We start from the raw sequence: 19,401 nt of genomic DNA, 5'->3' as shown, positions 1-19,401 counted from the left end.
ATTGGAATGAATTTTGTCAACCAGTCATTAATAACATACCCACCTAACAGTTTTTCAAAAACTTAATATTTCTTTATACACTCTGCAACAATAATGAAGTGGTACAATTTTAACACTCCTAACAGGGTTTCTGTAAATTGTGACTTACTGTGAGAATTCTTGGTCAGAAAGAATTGGTCAATTTTATAGTGTTCCATAACGTTACTGCAGGATCCCCTTGGAACTATTCTTGTCTAATTATGTACCTTCTGTTTCTCTTTAGACCAACGACTGCCATCTTTTCTACGTGGATCTTTCTGCTCTTTCCCTGCTTATCATTTCTCATTCTTTGTCAGACTTAGTTTCTCCTGTATTTGTTACAATCACTTTCCTTTGCACATTTGGAGAGCTGGTGTGGAATGAAGCTGGAACGAAGGAATTAAAAGAACATATTCTGCATCAAACCCTCTACTTACCTCTCAGCACTGGCTTTCTCATTCTTTCTGTGAGAAGTATGGAGTAGCCCTAGCATAGAGGCACAAAGCTTACCAACTCAATTTTTTGCCCAAAATTTTTCTAAATAATTATACTGTTTAGCTGATTCTCATTTGCAACAGGCTTCAGAGGCGAATTCTGTTAATTTGTTCTAATTCCTACTGATATTCTGAACGTGTATATCTATACTTAATTATATTTCATTTTCTCCCAACTTTCTTTGTATCATAAGAATATCTCTTTCTTCATATATTTAAAAATGTTTTAACAGAGAGATACACAAGAAATGAAGTACAGGAGTCTTGATCAATTCTTACCTATAGAAACACCCATGTAACCTTCACCCAGCTCAAGTTAAAGATGAGCCGTTCTCAAAGTATTTGGTCTCAGGTCTCCTTCATACTTTCATAATTTTAAGAAACTCACATTTTGGTTTATATGATTACATCTCTAAACATTATCACTGAACATATTGAAACACACTATAAAATATCAATTTAATAAAGATCATGCTATCGCATGTTAGTACATTATTCTATGAGCATAGTTTTATGGAAAATAACAATTTTCTAAAGATTAGTGAGTAGACTGGCATTGTTTCACATAATTTTGAATCTCTTTAACTGAGATCTGATGTCTTTTTCTTCTTTTAATCTGTTGTCATATGTCATTTTCATCGCATATATGAACTGTGGCCTCCCACAAATGTAGATCTGGAAACAAGAGAACCTCATAGACTCTCACAGGCTCTTGGGAATACATGGCCAACCAACACGATCTTGGTGTACACTTTGTAAACCACATCTACAGAACATTCCCACAACTCAGAAAGTTCCCTGACAATTTCTCTTTTATTCTCCAACGTTAGCATTATCTTCTGCTGATCTTCATCTACTTGGAGTCATTCGGTAAAAGCTTTAATGTATTCCATGGTGCAAACAGTATATCTTATAGCATATTTTATTTCATTGATCTATTTTCCTTTGAATGCTCCTTTGTTCCTAGTATATTTAATGTTATGAATGGAAAAACGTCTTTTGATAAACACATACATATGCATATATTCATTTTTGAGGGAATGAAAATGCTTGCATAGAAGACAAGTTTGGCTAAGTAGACTTTCAAGCCTTGTAAATTATTTTCATTTGCTGAATTTTATTCCAGCATGTTACTTAGCATAATTATTTAGTACTTTGCCACTTAACAGCTAATCTATGCCTGTATATTTTTCTCTTAAAAAATGTTGCTTGAAAATCAGCCTAATTCTAAATACCATTTATTTCCATTGTTAAACTGTTAAATAATATAAGTAACCATAGCCCTGTGTCCTGTACTTTATGCAGTTTGACAAAGTGATGTGGTGAAGTCGTTCCCCATCTATCTCACTGTCTCCCATCTTTATGAATACTTTAGTGCAGGACCCATGACTCAAAACAGGTAAATCCAAAGCAATGAACAAATATTAATAGCCAAGGCTGTGACATGTAATTTGATTCACCTAGGAGACCAAAGATTTTTTCAAAGGTAGATGGGGAGAATCAAAGAAGGAGGTGTTTGTTAAATGCCAAAGCTACTTAGTTGAAGGCATCAGCAGTCCAGGTTAGAGGACAACAAGCCCTAAGAAAGTTAAGAAACAGTATTGGGCACAGTGAGATGCAAGAAGAACTGCGCACAAGGCTCAGAAGTCCTGCAGAACTAAATGGAAGAGAAACCATGTCTCACTCAGATTTGTAAGTGCAATGTTTTTCTTTTTCCTGTGTTTTTTTTAAGTGCAGTCTTGGGCTCTGTGATGAGACAGCTTTATCAACTTCCTATTCCCAGTATAACTGTATTTGTTATTGCTGTATAATGATCTTAAAACTCAGAGCTCAAAGCAACATTCATTTCCTATTTCTCATGAGTTTATGGGTTGCCTGGGTGGTTCTACAGTGTGAGAAAGGCTTGGCTGGTCTCAGTTGCCTGCACCAGGAGTTAGCTGGTGGGATGGACAAGATGATTCCAGTCTCCAAGGGTCTCCCATATCTGCAAGCAGGCCAGTCTCCATGGCAGTGGAAGAGATGCAAAAGGAAAAGATGAAAATGTGCCTCTGCTTGTGTTAAGGAAATATTTTTAGGGCACTATGTCATCGACTAAAACAAATTACATGGTCAATGCCAAAGTCAGTGCAGGAAGGCAATACTGTGGAACAGGAAGACATGAAAACTTGGGTCTATTAATATAACCCTTCTACTACACAGGTGTGGCCTACTGCTGTAATCACAGGTGATTTTTAAAAATAGAGCAGTAGTATGGGAAAAATAGTTGAAAACGTGGACGAGTGTGTACTTAATAAATAAATATTTGATCAATGAATGGAGTTCAACTGCTCAAAATGTGCTCAATAGTTTGAGTATGACATTAAAGTAATACAAATAAGCCTACAACACTGTTACAGCATGTAGATTTCAGCACACTGTCATGAACACCACAGCTCAACAGAAATATCAATTTTTTCTAAGCAAAAGTGAAAGATTACAATGTAAAAAGCTGTCTATGAATCTTAATATCATTAAAACCATCACTTGACAAGCGTAAACAATAAGCATATTGACTAATCAGTAGAACATCTCCTCATATAATACAAAGTTCAGAAGTGACCAGCAGTCAAATTCTCCCCTCCTACTGTGTTTTTGGTATATCTAGTTCACTCTAGCTTTTGGGTCACCATGTGAGAGTTTAGATATACAGGATTAAAGTGGCCTCCTTAGGACGATTTTTTCAAATAGGACTGAGTGGTGGTGGAAACTCACAAATTTCTAGGATGAAGCAGCTCAAGTACTGTTCCTCCCTCCAAAGTTCGCAGTAAATAGTCTGAGGAGCAGAGGGGAAGTTTTGTCCCATTTATAAAGATATCTGCAGACAGTTATTTTCTCTTTTAATGTAAAAGCAGCGATGTTGTTATTTTATACCACCTCATTGCTCCCTTCTCTAATATATTTTCATTATTCTAACCTATGGAGCAGAACATGCTTGATGAAATATTATTAACAAGGGCTCCTACATATTCATTCCAAAGCTATTCATTCCACATTGGATTTATTATGACATTAAATATGCAGTTATTAAATTTATGTGCATGGGATTCTGTTGAACATCAAGCACCAAAGCAAAGTTGAGAAAAGTGTGGCCCCTGTTATGCTTACAGATGCTGGGAGGAAGATGCAGCCTTTTAGACTTTGAAATGAGGTATCCCTCAAACGATCTCAACACTGAAGTAACACAATATAGATAACTCTCCCAGTCTCCATTATCAATGTTGCTGAGTCCACTGGTTAAGTGCCTGATGGCCACTATGCTAACTGGACTATTTTAAACAGATGCTAACAGAACTAAAGAAAATTGTTTTTCTAAGGATTGAGATGGCACAAGGTAAAAGTCTGGACTTTCACTCAGAAAGATATTTCTAAAGATATTTCTTAGACATATTTTAAAAATATATTTCCTGTATAAGGCCACAGAGTCACATGTCTTATATTTTATTTCCCAAAAAATAACTTAAGCAATCATTTGATGGCTGCTGTTCTACTTTTTCTTTGAGAAGTAAATGAACAAAGCTGTAACTAGTTGGCATTGGTGGGAAAGTCTTACATTTACTATATTCTTCAAAGTATAAATAGATGCACTAAGAAGGGTAGAATTTTCTTGCTTGAGAGAACAAGGGAATTTTGTGCTGGTGCCACTTCTGGAGGTTGTCCACTAAGAGTTGATAGGACATCTTTATGTAACATGGATAGAAAAAAATGTAAGCTGAATGAAGACTGATGAGTTCAGGTTGACTGGGTGGGGAGGTAGGAGTTAGGAGGTAGGAGGTAGGTCAAGTCTAGAAACTGAACGTTATCAATCATTTTAATACTGTTCTTTAGACAAATGATAGGAATCTCATATTTATAAGCAGAAACATTTCAGGAGATTAAACTGTGTGGAAAGGATTTGAAAGGTAAAGAAAATGAAAGAGAAGTTTAATATTTTGGGTGTTAAGGAATGAGAGGCTTTGTAAGGGAGGAGAGGGAAGCTTCCAAGACAATAAGGAGAGAATTCATAGGATTTACCAACAGATTGGGTGTGGGAGGAAATGAGATGGAGCAGAACAAGACCGCCCCAAGGTTTAGCACTGGTTATGAACTATTAAAATAAGCAGGGAGAACAGATGGACAAAGAGACTTGATTTTTTTTGTTGTTAATTACATATGATGTGCACATGGGCTGTTTAACTCTTGACAATCTGAAAGGAAGGATCAGAATTTAGGGTAAGAAAGACCAAGGTTAAATTAAGAGATTTGAGAATTATATGCAGAGAAGACTGTGACTGAATGAAAACTCTGAAGGAGCACATATAGAAAAGATTTCTGAATAGATGATGAGATGGATTTATTTCCCTTCTTTGAGTTGCTTAGAAAGAAGTTCAGTGTTATATCTGAAAATCACCTGGGCATGCTGGAGCATCCTTGTAATCCCTGTACTTGGGAGATTGATACAGGAGGATGGTCATGAGTTCAAAACCAGCCGGGATTACATAGTGAGTTCAAAGCCAGCATGAAGTGCATAGCAAAGCCATGTCTCAATAAACAAAAACTCTGAAAGCCAGTGGTAGAACTGCTCCTTATTTTAGTTTTTCTGATGAAAAGATTCTCTTGGTCCCCCTTCTTTCTCATGAAACCTTTCATTTCTCTCAAAAGGAGAACAAGTGGGAAGAAGCCTAATATTACGTGGGTATTCCAATTAGGAGTGGGCACTGAATAGCCTCTCTGGGCTGATAGGAAGGACAAAGGGAAGAACTGAGACTCAAGTGCCCTGGTTGCCAAATTGGAAGAAGTCCTGGGTGTGCAAGAGGCAAAATACAGTAGTAACCTAGACAGTCTCCAGGTCTAGTGTAAACAGGTTTGCTCCTTGCTTCTTGGGACATCGTTCTAGAGGACACCATGCCTTTTGGATTTTGAAATGTCCATGGCATCAAATACATGGTGCTAGTAGCTGATGGTATGTGAAGTGTTTTGACAGATGGATCTGTGCTACCACCTCTGGTTCTTCTACAACCCCCAAAGATCCACAATTTCTGCACATGCCAGAAGAATGCAAGAATGAACTGAGCCTGGAATGAAGACTTGGCTGAGCAGGGGCCTTGACCTTGGATGCCCTAGTGGAAAGGCCCACTTGCACAGCTGGGCTAGTCCAGCAGTAGAAGGCCAGATGCTGCTTCCAGCTGCCAGGAGGATGTGTGAGCTTCCCTTTGCAGCCAGAAGCCATTCAGGGAAACACGTGAGAGACCTCCTGAATGGGATAGGACCTCTGAAAGGGAATTTGACCTTAAAGTAATTGAATATGTTTCTGAAATAAAGTTATTATTTTTAAAAGCCGGAAGAGACTGAGTTATTTTAATTAGCAGGACTTTTTTTTTCATAGTAAGTGACAACGCAAGATTTGGGTGCAAACTTGAACATACAACAGCAAGTACAATACATCTCTTTATCATAGATTGTGCCAAGTGTATTTTAATCCTACTATAATGGATCCTTTGGGAGAGTCTGAGATCTCTCAAGTACTGAAGGTAATCTGGGTGGAAGAGAAATACTGGTTTACTATATAACACTGGAAAACATAACCACTTATGGTAGTGTAGAGGGATGAAAAACCAGAGAAGAAATTGTCAGGAAAATGTGCAACCAGTAGTACCTCTCAGAAGCAGAGGTGAGTGATGAATTCAGTCACGGGTTATAGAATGGTGAGGTTAGTTGAGCTCTTGGAAGAGGCCAAGCTATTGGATGAAGAGCAGCCCTTCAGACTCTGAAAACTGGCAATAGAAACATGAAAACATTTTGTTAACCATGCCTTCTCATAGGGTGTAGTGCTGAGAGATACGTAATCTGACCCCACTATTTTACAGTCAAGAAAACGAGGATATCTGAGCAATTTTATACATCTCAAAAAAAGAAAAACAAGGTCATTACATTTGAAAGATAAACAGAATCTATGTGCTTTGTGTCATTTGGGAGAAAACACAGGTGGAACATGAAATAAGCACCTTTTGAAAATAATGAAGAGATCCTTTATGTAAAAGGCAAAAAGCTTACTAGAAAGCAATTTGGGAGCAAACACTCTGACGAATGTTAAGTGTGTTTTCATTTTTTATTAGAGAAGTTGGAAGTTGAATTTCGATATTGATGGTATCATAATTTCTCTGCTTTGTTCAGAGGAACACACAGAATCAATTTGTACAAGCATATACAACAATTCAGTTGGTGTTTTGTGTTCTAAAATCAGTAATCTGATTAGTTCTAGGCTACCAGGCCCCCATGCGCTGCTCCTAGCTCCCGGCTTTGGCGGCATGGCTCAATTCCCAGCATTATACTTCTTCATGCACTGTCTGCAACAGGACTACAGCGGGCTTAAGGACCATGCAGATTAACACTGTAGCAAATTGTTTGGGTATTTAATAGACATAAAAAGGTTATTTCCTGATATGAAATTCTGAAAATCTGCATAAATATTTTTCGTGTAAAATTAAATTAGTTATGTATTTTTTTCAAACTAGAACTTGAAGTATCAAGAATGCCCACATAATTCATATACACATATATATAGAGACAGACTTTTCATTATGCTAAAAGTCTGGATAGTTCAAATTATAGTCTGTGCCATACATTTATTTAACCAGTATGTATTTGGCATTAGGTTAACTGTCTGAATGGATTAGTCTTAACTGGTGCGTGTATATCATGCAAAACATAGTCCTAATATTCCTGTTTACTAAATCTTTGTCATGTGGCAATACTTAGATGATGTTGCTCTATAGCAGTGTGAGTTAAAGAGTATAAATACTTTATACAAGGTCACATTTACAAACATTTGCCAATAACCACAATCTGTATGGTGTAACAGTGAGTTGTAATATCTGGAATATGCAGAAGCAATTCCTAAAAAGCAGTGTCGGATGTAAACTTTCTTCAGTGACCTTAACCGAGTTCCTCTTTCAGTGTTGATGAGTTTTGGCACAGGTACACTTTACTATTAGATGTCTTTATTGTTCTACTAATTTCCACAAGTTTTACAGGAAATTAGCTTGTCACGGCATGGTAAAGACATGGCACTTATTGATGAGGTAACTTAGATATAGAAAAATTCTGCAAAATTATTTGCCTAGCAGACCACCACTTCTGCGAAGGGATCTGTAGACAGAGTTTTGTTTTTCTCCTAGTGCATGCACTTGCTATGAAATTGCTAATGCACTATTTTTGCTGCAGCTCAAACATGTTCTAACGCATCACAAAGCAGAGTTGTGAACACCAAGCTCGTTTACTTGTGATCGCTTTTTATAACAAACATGTTTAAGTTGTATTATCAATGGTTAAACTCTGCCTTCCTGGTGTGGATTTGCAGCTACTTTTGGTTGGCCAAGGAAATTTAATACTCGAACTATCGAATCAAAATACGTAAGTCATCCCCAGTCTCTGTGGTTTCAGGTAGCATCTTCTCTACACATAGAGGAAACACAAAAGAAAACAGCTTTTGTTCATGGAGTGTGTGCTCAGAAGCTGGGAGTGATCTTTTGATGGTTGGAGGTTTTGCTGCTTCAGTCTGTGTTTTGGAGTTTCATACTACTGTTGCTGGTCTGCGGTCCATCTCGGCTTCCAATTTCACCATCTGTTGCATCTCCTTCGCCTATAACATCAGAAACATGGTCTTACATGTTGAAACTCTCTGCTGAAGGCACTTAACAACTCTGGCCTCTCTACTCCTAAATTTGATGCTGTCACTATATCCTTGTTATTCAAGTGTGGTCCGTGGATTTACAACATCATATTGCCTGGACCTTCTCAGAAATGTAAACTCTTGGGGTTTGCCCAAGATCTACTGAATCTGGGTCTACATTTTAACAAGATCCCCAGGGGAATTTCTACACACATTAAAGTTTGGAGATTGGTCTACATTGTACCAGTAAAGCCACTTGAAAAGACACAGAAGCAGACAATTGGGCTACGCCATATCAAACTGTTTGATTTAGTTTCTGCAGCTTGACATATTGCTTTGACTGTGGATAATTTTATAATTTTTACAACAAGCATTGTTTATGTACAATTTGTTTCCCCAATAACCTAAACTTTAAAGTAATTCTCCAAGAGCCTAAATGCTGGAGAAAGTGAAGTAGGAGACAATCACACTGGTTTGGTTGGGGTGTCCGCTGACTAGAACCTGAATATGTATGGTTCCAGAAATCTTATTACTCAAGTTCCATGGTTGAGAGCTTTTAGTTTTCTGGCGCAATTAATTTTTTATGGATTTCCAGTAAATAAGCCATGATGAACTCAATCTCATGAATTAGGGCCATCACTAAGACAAAGGGCTGATTTAAGAGGTGGAAAAGGGGTCAAATGGAGGTAAGGACCTGGTGATAAATAATTGCTTGGTAATATAGGGAAAATCCAATAGCTCATTTCAACTTTTACTTTACAACTGATAGCCTAGATGCTTTGGCCCAACCTATATACATGTACCTTTTGGAGAGATAAGGAAGCACCCTTTGCCTCTATTGTGACACATTGCTTTGAAATAAAGGACATGTAGGAATGGAAACATGGACATATAAAGAGATAAACCAGAGGAAGACTCTCAAGTACTCCGATGTTAGTATTCATGTCTGCTTTGGTATTCCAGCTAAATGGAAGGTCAGAGGGAAGGTTTGGTCAAATAATCACAGTAGAAATCTAAATCTCCCAAATGAAGTTCTGTAACAAAATTAGTTTAATCCACAGACCAAACCGTGATTTTTGCTCTTCTTTTTATATTATGGCTTTCAATTTCATTTTGGTGAAGATGGATACAAAAACATCAGTGAATTATATCTACCTGCATAAATTTGGAATGAATCGTTCCCTCTACCCAGGTATTTTTTATGCCTGATATATATTAATACTCTAGCAAAAAATGAAGAAATGGAGAAAAATATACAAACATGAAACTATGACACAAACAGTATTCATAAAAGATGACAGTGGAACATTATCAGCACTGGAAATTAAATAATCTGAGGCTCAGTAAATAGTAATAAAAGATTTCCTATGCTCTTCCCCTTTAGTATTTAAAGGAAATACTGAATATAGTTTAGAAGGAAGAAATGTATGACAATAAAAGATTATTCCAAGAGCTAAATTCTTGTATGAGCAGGGTGACCATTCATTTCCATTTGCCTGGGACAATTCCAGCAAATACCTGGCTAGTATGAACAACGCTTTCTTCATCAAAAATGTCTTGATTTAAACAATAAATTACATGATTATGAGGGATGAGGAGTCACCTTATGAGGGGTAAATAAGGGCCTTGGTAGACCACACTTAGCAGAGAGCATGACAAAAAGACCTTGTATAAATTTCTACATATAGAATATAACTCTCTGTGATAAACCACCAACAGACTTTCAGTAGGATACATTAAAAATTCATTGGACTGTATTAACATTTGTGAATGATCTGACTCTGTGAGCCAGGCTTGGAGGTGCTGAGTCCATATAAAAATATATATAGAGAGAGGTTCTTGGCATCTGGGTTGTTTTTATATCATGACCTGTTCCCAGATCTGCAATTGGAAATGCTGGCTAAAGCACTTTTAAAAGAATTTTCTAAAGATTGTGGGCATTTCAGATTAAATGTTACAACAGAAATCCAAGCATGAAACAGTGAAGCCTTTTAAGTCCAAACCCTTCAGATATTAGTTATAACCAGATGTGAATCATACATGGAGCTTGCACAGAGAATACTAACGTAGTTGAGAAGGAAAGCAATGTTTTGCTTATCAGAATTTCAGTCCTACCTTGCGTTTGGGACACTGCATGACAGGATTTCAAAAGCTGTTTGTACAAAAATAGTAATGTCAAAATTGAGTCATACATACGAAGCAAAGAAAATAAATGAATATTGAAGTGAACTTGAGAAATGAATGCAAAACCATATACAGAAAAAGAAAAGGCTAAGGATAAAACATGTACACACCTATCAGTGACACACTTTTCCCAGTTGATCTCAACAGAAAGAAACAACAAAAACAAACAAACAATAGATGCCGATTAGCCCAGACTGCACCTCTCTTCTGAGTCAGGAAGGAGAGACCCCAACCTTTTGCCCAACCATTTGCCTCACTTTATTAAATGATAGGACTGATGACAAAATCAATTTTAAGACTTGAATGTGACAGTCATGGAGCTGTTAATGCTTGAAATGGCACATGTCAAGATGGACGAGACACTGTGTGGTTAGGAGGTCGATGGGAAAACTTGAGTGGGAAAAAAAAATCCCTGATGTTTGGACTTTAAAGCGAAAAAATGGCTGACCAAGTAGGCAAGGCCAGAAAGAGGATAGGATCCAGAATCAGGACCAAAACATATGACAGCTGTTTCTCCTAATGCCTTTGACACTGATCTAGTGATTCAGTAGATCCCTCTGTGCTTTACTTAGGGGCTGGTCAGGGGCAGCTGGGAGAACATATATGAAAAAAGTCACAGGGAAGCAATAAAAAGCTTCCAAAGGGAAACATTATGAGAAATGTTTAATTTGCTTTTGGCCTAAAAGCAGAAAAAAAAAGTCTTGGGGCTATACAATGGTTTGACAGATTATCCTAGAAGTCTGGGCTTGTCTGGAAACAGGGAACTGTTTCTGCTGATGACGTGTTTAGCTGGTGAGGAAGTGAGCCTCACTACATAGTTCCAGACATTGCCTTCTGTGAAGGAAGAAATGGGGATCCCCTGCACTGTGCCTAGGACAGTGGTATACTACACAGAATTGAGAGCTTCTACATCTTCAAATTAAAACACACATACACACACACACACACACACACACACACACACACACACAATGCTAGAAAGACCTAGGACTGAATCTGCTATAGGGTAGGTCAATATTTATAAAGCAAAGCTTAACGCAAAAATTTCAAGCCCAAATTCTGCCCCGTCAAAAGCACCAATATGACATCTTGAATTTCTTTTCCCCGAATTTCATTAAATCTTCAAATCTCTAGCTTTTTCATTTTCTGTATTTTCCTAAGCTTCTATGACTCAGAGTATCAGTTGTGGGCGGGAGCCATTACTTATGACAGCTTAAAAGGCATTATATAAATTTTAGGAACAAAAAGCCAGAATCCTCCCCGAATGATCTGGTCAATACAACTATCACTAATGCAGTATTTTAATGCAATAACACTGGTATAGTTTGGATTTCACATGTACTAGTATAAAATCTCAAAGTGATTTATTATGTACTTTGGTCCTGAAACTAGAAACACTAGGAAACTGTATTCTCTACCTCTGATCTACACCACTACTGTAGTGATGAGTAATTTTTAGCATCTTTACATTCTTTAGCCAAACTTGTTGCTAAGCGACACCATAATTTCTAAGTAGTTTCTTAATTTAGATAGTTAAGACAAGTGTGCCTTACCTTTCATTTTACCCTTCCTCTAAGTAAGATTTTTAAATAAGCCATGTCAATGGCATCCTTATCCCCATCTATCCTTGAATTACTGAAGTAGGCTCTAAAGTTTTAGAGATGGTGGCTTTACCTTTAATCAATTCCCATGTGTCAAAGGAACACTTTCTGGCAAGCACTTTAAGAGGAAAAACATGACTTGTACTAGAACATGATGTATCTATGAGTGGGTAGGATGAACTAGGCTTATGGGACAATAAGCGTGTATTGTCCCCCTTGGGGTTAGTGCATAATTCATGAATAGAGCACTTAGTTGAAAAGGAAATGTGGAAAATAACTCAGAAGTATGCAGATGAATTTAACTTCTCTCCAAAGGATCCTTGGAAGCAGAAGTTGGATTTGTTACCTAGTTGCAATCCAAAAATGAAATCAATAAATCAATACAAGATGGCTTGCTGTTACTTTCTTAAAGGGACTTTTAAAATGGCATGCCTGCTTAAATGTTCTTCATTGGGAGTTATTTACTCTGAAAAGATAGATACCTTAAGTAGGACTGCTTCACAGATGGGAGAGAAAGTAGAAAACAACAATATAGTACACACACTTCACCAGAACCTCTTTATAGTCTCTAAATTGAAGGAAACCATCTGGAAAGAATAACTTTCAAACCAACTAACTATACTTCAAGAGTGGAATTTGCACTGAGAGGGAATGAAGTTTGAAACCTGAACTGAATGTCAGGTTGCTTTATCAGCTGGAAGAGTTTTAGCCAGGCTGAATTGGCATGGTGGAAGGTCGCAGAGCTCTACCTCCCTGTACTACAAGCAAAGTAAAAATACAGTTATCTTGTCATTGATAATTAGTGAAACAGCTGGAGTTTGACTAACTTTTTATTTTTATTTTTAATTTACTGTTTTGCTTTGTTGGGAGAAATCACCCGAACAATGGTGCCCACTCATGCTGGGTGGTTTGTGCAGTCAGGGAAGCATGAAGTTAGAGCCCAAGTGTGAGCACGAGGAAGGTTTTACAACTTCATTTTCTGGCTGATGTTGAAAATAAATGGTTTCTCTTCTTTGCTTTTAAATATAATATCACTTGCCTAATTATAAAATTATAAAACTCCAAATGAAAATGGAGAGGTGATTTGTAACCCCCTTTTTCTTATCTATTCACTTCTAGTAATGTCACTTCTAGACTCTTCTAATAAAATTCTCCTTTTCCCACAGCTACTTTCCTCCTCAAAAAAACAGTTCCTTCTGTTCTTTTTGGATGAAATTGAGAAAAGACAGTAAAATCTGCAGTAAATTCTTCTCACCACCTTTATACTACTCAGACTCCTGGCTTTAGCACCTGGGGGCCACGATATGTGCACCCTTAAGCTGCTTGCTGCCCACAACTTTTTATGTATTTTAGGCACAATACCTGCTCATTCTGTTTCTCTAGGAATTCAAGGTGTTCAAGTTGGACTTTTCTCAATTGATCCATTTCTTTGGACTGCTTCATTGCGAGCTAAAAAGAAAAGAAAAAAAAAGAATTCTGGATTCTTTTCAATTTTTGGGTTATAATCTTAAAACTTATGGATGAGGAATAGTTCATAAGTTTGTAAGTGCAGGAAATAATTTTTCAACAAAGAAAGAAAAATAGACTGAAATCTGGGAGAGTTTAAACTTATTTTTCTTACCAAAAAGATCTTTCCTGCTAAAATCTTAGGAGATAGGAGAACACTTATGTATGACTGACAATTGGCTTTATATTCTTTATAAAATGATGTCAAATAACTACCTTAAAGATTTTGGCAGTTGATTACTTTAGCTTTCAGGGAACACAGAAGTTGCGATGTTTAGTGTACAGAAAAAATGAAATTCAGCAAATTAGCCAAATGCTGATATCTAAGCTTAGTCTCTTATTTGTAGTTTTTTCAAGGAAAAGTACCAAGAAAATGAGAAAATACTTACTCTCTTTCTTTCTTCTAGAAACTTCTTTGTGTTACTGCTGTTTAACTCCCTGACTCGCCTAAAACCAATGAACATATATGACAGTTGGCATGATATTGAATGGAATTAATATTATATCAACAAGAGCCTGTTTTGCTCTAATTATCTGGATAGGATTACTCTTTTTATTAATTTTTAGCACAGCACAGCATCAGGTGGATTTGTCCATGTGTAACATATGCTAGTACTCCTCACACTTTCCCTGTACACACAAATCACTTGGAGCTACCATCCAAATCACAGACTGCTGCGCCCATCCTTGAGATTCTTGGAGTTCTGTGTGCCTACGCAACTCCCAAGCAGTGGGCTTGGAGTTCTGTGTGCCTACGCAACTCCCAAGTAATCTACCCTACAGAGTCTGACGACTGGGTCTGAGCTGGGCCTGGAGTTCTGCATTTCTATCAAGTACCCACGTAATGCTGGTGCACCGGTATTGCTTTTGTGTTTCCGAAATTTATCCCAATTCTAATGTAGTCTGAATTTCTAGTTATAACTCATCATTTAGTCTCAAGAGACTATTATCTATATCACTATTATCTGTATTTCGAACTATTTCTTTAACTTCTGTAAAGATGTTTTCATTGATGAACAGACTACAATATTTTCAGGCTACCGCTAATGAAAAAAGTAAGTTATTTCCAAACACCACCACAGTGATCTGGCGCAAAGGGCCCTGTAGTAATTAGCACCATAAATGTCTGTTGAATAAGTACATGAAATTAGGACCTATCTCCTTGTGCATGCATGCCAGACTCCAGATTTACCTATTGGTAGGATATGCACTGCTTCATCTTTACTCCCAAGAGTTGTAATCTGCACTTCTGTCTGCTGGTGTTTGGGTGTTATACTTCTCCTTTGTCTCTGCTCAAGTCCAGACCAACCAGACATCGACCTTTTTGTCCATCGACTGGTCTTGTCAGTGGCATGGTGCTGTCGCTTTAACTTGCATTTTTCTAATTACCAGTGAGGTGTGCTGGGCCTCAAGACCAAAGAGACCTACAACTTACTGAACTTTGGCAACAGTAATCAATCTGTTCAGGTTTTCTTCATTTTCAGTCAGTTTGGGGTATTTATATATTTTTTAGGTAATTCTCCACTTCATCTAAGTTTTCAAATTTATTTTAGTATTGTTTGTAATAGGCTTGTTTTAAAAAATATGTACTGTCTTCTCTGCAGCAGCTTCTCCTTTCTATTCTGGTCATCCATGGTCATCTACTACTGGTCATCCATGCTTTATTTTTCTTCTTGATCAGTCTTGCTGAAAATTTACTGACTTTGTTAACGTTTTCTCAGAGAGCAAACTTGATTTTGAGAATGCTCTTTATTGCTTTTTTCTTCTATTTCATCACTTCTTGTTCTTTTTATTTTTTACTTCTTATTTTGTATTAAAGATAGAAAAGGACACTTCTGCAACTGCTTCAGAAAGTGGCAAGAATGATGGAGTGTGTTTGAAGAGAGAGGGAGGATTCTGAGGGGGATTAATGCAAAGGGTCTTTAACTGTAATACGTTTTTCTTATTTAAACATTCACCATCATTTTTGATCGTGCCCGGTTTATGCTAGACTTCAGCATAAACCAGCAGAACGGGGCGACAGAGGAACCCCAACTGCACACAGGGACTACCCTGCCTGCACCCTGCTTCCCCACACTTCCTCACTGAAGAACTTCATAAAGTCAGAAGCATCTGAATTCCTGCCTCCATTTCTCTTTCCAGAAAACCCATCCAACACAAGGACAAACCAGAAAACCAGGATTTAAGAAGATCCTTGGTATCAAGGGCTGCTCAATGCAAGTCAGGGGAGAAAGACAGCTCTCCTGCTGTTTAGAAAGGTACGTACTGTACTATTCAAAATATGCTTATACCTGAGCAGGTGAGATGCTTAGAGGATGATCCAAAAGAATGTGGGAAAACTTTTAGAATTATATTGATTATTTTATCAAGTTATTATTTTTGTTTGTAAATGAGCACATACACATTGAATGTAAATTTATTTTTTTCTGGTGATAGTAAACAATCAGAGAACTTTAGAGGAATAATAATACATCTCCATAACAGCTATAATAGAGAATCCTTAGTCAAACTCCACAAGTGTTTTATAGCTCAGGTATGAGCACAGGTCCATACATGGATGAACGTTATTGAGACAATGTCTTCAAGTCAGTGACAAATTCATGCAGTGAGCATGTTCAACCTTACCTTTCCCGTTCTGCTTTATTCTTGATAGATTTATCTTGGCTGATGGCTTTGCTATTTTCCATAGAAATCTTAGCCTGGTGGGCTCGCATTTCCTTGCTTTCCCTATGTATTAAAAATAAACAAATGGAATAGGGATGGAGTCAGTGTTTCATGGGTATGGGGTTTCACTGGGGGCTGATGAAAACATCCTGGAAGTGGGTAGCAGTGATGGGTGCATGACAACGTATATGTATTTAACGCCATAAACTTAAAAATGGCCACAGTGGTACACTTTATGTGATGTGTACTTAACTGATGAAAAAAACAAACAAAACACAAATTCTCTGAATAACAATAAGATTAGATCCACCCCCCACCCCCCGCATTATTGAACTCATTGAGTTATTTTATATTTTGGGAAGGATGGGAATGGATCCGTCTCCTGTGGCTATGCAACCCTGAAGGGCAGTAGGCCACCTAGTGGTGAAAGGGCAGTGCTGGGATGTGAAGAAGAGACATTTTATCCACGAAACACAAGCATTTCCAGCTGTGCCCCACGGTATTTGTGACCAAATGGGCTGCAAGAGAAAAAGAGGGTGTGATGACCTCCCTGCTTCTGACAGTTCATGGGAATGAAAAGAATTACATGGCTTCAGGGAGGCAGGGGAAATTGCAGAAAATCACGTTTACAGGCAACAAAAGCCTCTGTGTGTGAGTTCAAGAGCTAGCATGGCTTGCATAAATTCAAATTATATACAATGGATGCATACAACTTAGAATACTAGAATGTGATTAGAAAGAAGTGTTTCTTGGAACCTTTAGCGATTTCAGGAAGCTCTGCCTGGAATCCAGCAGGCAAAGAGCTCTTTGACCTGCGTACAGAGGTTTGCTCTGCATCAAATAGATGGACGTAGGTGAGGGGCACCTCAGTCAACCTCAGAGCACAGCAGCAGAAAGATGCCTGGCAACTCTGGAAACTCTGGAACCTGGAAAATCACTCCCAAGTTGTTTTTTTTTTTTTCTGTGACTTGTTAGTAAATCGACCGTTTCTTCACTCATTTGCTCATTCACTTATTCACACATTCATCCTTTCATGTCATTCAACAAGCGTTCTTAATGACCAAATCCTGCTGAAACATATTCAGAAAGTAAGGATTTTAACCCAGAACAACAGCTGTGGTGGCAAAAAGGGCACAACCACAAGGTGCTTGAGGAAAGACTGAAACACTGGTGCTGTTCTGAAAGATGCACCTGCCATGGATTTGTGTTTGAAGGTAGATTTATAAGTGGTTTATCGTTTCTTCAAATGACTTCCTCAGCAACGCAAGTATTAGTTTACTATACTTCTTTCAGACAATGCCTACAGGCTGGAGCTATCCTTTTCCTTTGTTCATCTATAAGGTGATTATTAGAAAGGTACTTTATGCTAAGGTAGCTTTGGATTGCTATAGGTACCTAAAATCTGGTACTGCAGCAACAAGCAAATGCAAAATGCTGAACACTTTTGTTTTTCCTTTTATTGGATCAAGAACATTTCTAATGGAAACAAGAGAAAAATTTGCAGCTCTGGGCATTCTAGAAACATTTTAAAAAGTATAGTAAACTAATACTTGCATTGCTGAGGAAGTCATTTGAAGAAATGATAAACCACATATAAATCTACGTTCAAACACATATCCATGGCACAATGCTTCTATCTTCTATTCTTTGGTGTCTATCAATGCACCCTAACTGTGGTGCATGGGACTCACTGAGTAAGAAGCAAGCAAACTACAGCCACTCTGTGATGAACAGTGTCATCATAAAACCTCTCCTGCCCAGCGGGGAGTCCAACTTATACTCTGCGGTCACTGCAGTGCAATGTTTACTCTGCAGAATTGGGGAGCAGCCAAGTTAGCTGATATGTCTCTGCTGTTCCTTGATCAGGCCTGTCTTCCTAAGATTCCTGGAATTCCCATTAACCACAAGAAGTGGGGAACGAGGTCCCCTCACAGTTTGTCACTGGGCAATCAGAATCAGTCTAGGAGCTCTACTGGTTGTCTCTTCTTTTTTTGTATCTTTTCTTCCTAAGAGGCCCCAGATCATTTTCTGAAGCCCAGTCCAAGTCCTACCTTTCTGCACAGCCTCCAGGACTACAGAGCTCCATTGGGCAGGATATTTCTTAGTGTCTGTGACATTTCTTAGCATGTCTCATGTACTTGTAATTTGATTTAACTTTCATGAGAGTAGAATCTTGCCAACATTTGTATACCCTCTGATGGGGCAGAGGTTATTTCTTATAGTTCCCCTTGCTCATATCAACTGTGCGGTGTGAAATACATAAGAGCTGCATATTATGTCGTTGATTTCACTTGTTACCTTGATGTGCATGTGTACACACACACATACACACATACACACAGAATCACATACATAATAATTCTTTTTAAAAACTTGGAGGTTATTCTGGAACTGGCTGGCTCTCCTACCTGTCGTGGGACAGTTTCAGCTGCTGGGTTTGCTGCTCATGAGCATTAATCAGCAGTTTCTTCAGCAACTCACACTGCTGGTTAAGGTGCAGGTCCCGAATTTCTTGCTCCTCAGCACTGTGGGTGTTGATCATTTCTGACCATTCCTTTGTGTGCTGTGCCACAATCTCTTTGACCTGTTTGGGGAAAGAGGGATTGAAGTCACCTGGACTCTGCATGGGTTAGGTATGAACTGAAACTCATTCTTCATGCACTTTAGTTCTTTCCCACCATTGACTTGGCCAATCAGTGGATACCTGAAATCTACAAAAAATCTGTACAAATCAATGGGAATCAGAAAGTCACTAATTACTAGAACAAATCAATCATTTCAGCTCTAAATATTTAATCGTGAAGCATTATTTTACTGCTTAACTTGTTCAGACTCTGGTTTGTCTGGGCTGTGGCTCCTTTATTCATTCCATCACAATTCTCTTTACTATATCATACTTTTCTACCTCACTTCTGTCAGGCCACAGGTCTAAACAGAGCTGTGTGCTCTTTATTCCTGGACTGCGACTTTCTGCATCATCTCTAATAGACTCTGGGTAGAAAAATCCTCACCTCTCAGTGTATGCACTTTGCAATATGGTTTTTCAGGTTGTGCGCTTGTCAGCAGTTAGAATCTATTCCTCCACCTCCTTCAATGTGGCTGAACTTGTAGCTTCCTTTAGCCAATGAGACAATGGCAAATATGATGTAAGCAGGAAAGTGCTTACCCTTTTGCCATGCTTGGTATCCTATGACAGCCTGTGCTAGTTTGCTGGGGGCTGCAGTGTCATATAAGAAAAGACAACCAG

At 38.0% G+C, this 19,401-nt stretch overlaps 1 protein-coding gene across 6 annotated transcripts in view; it reads right to left on the bottom strand.

Annotated features, from left to right (window-relative positions):
• Positions 1-6,617: 6,617 nt before the first annotated feature.
• The window catches only part of Plcb4 (phospholipase C, beta 4), a 353,965-nt gene continuing 341,181 nt past the window's right edge, over positions 6,618-19,401 (bottom strand). For 4 of the 6 annotated variants that reach the window (XM_013512270.1, XM_013512271.1, XM_013512269.1 and 1 more), the window contains 6 exons: positions 18,563-18,738; positions 16,116-16,217; positions 13,880-13,937; positions 13,347-13,433; positions 10,315-10,351; positions 6,618-8,169 (listed from right to left, as the gene is read on the bottom strand). In XM_013512270.1, the coding sequence (XP_013367724.1) occupies positions 8,081-8,169; positions 10,315-10,351; positions 13,347-13,433; positions 13,880-13,937; positions 16,116-16,217; positions 18,563-18,738 (549 nt within the window). In that variant the 3' untranslated portion in view covers positions 6,618-8,080. The remainder of the gene's footprint in view (positions 8,170-10,314; positions 10,352-13,346; positions 13,434-13,879; positions 13,938-16,115; positions 16,218-18,562; positions 18,739-19,401) is intronic. The other 2 variants (XM_005380865.2, XM_005380866.2) reach the window with 1 other exon arrangement.

The sequence above is a fragment of the Chinchilla lanigera genome, unplaced genomic scaffold, assembly GCF_000276665.1.
Source record: "Chinchilla lanigera isolate Chin_1 unplaced genomic scaffold, ChiLan1.0 scaffold00014, whole genome shotgun sequence".
NCBI classification, from domain to species: domain Eukaryota; kingdom Metazoa; phylum Chordata; class Mammalia; order Rodentia; family Chinchillidae; genus Chinchilla; species Chinchilla lanigera.
Note: the sequence above shows the minus strand (reverse complement) of the source record. Positions and strands in the feature narration are given on the sequence as shown.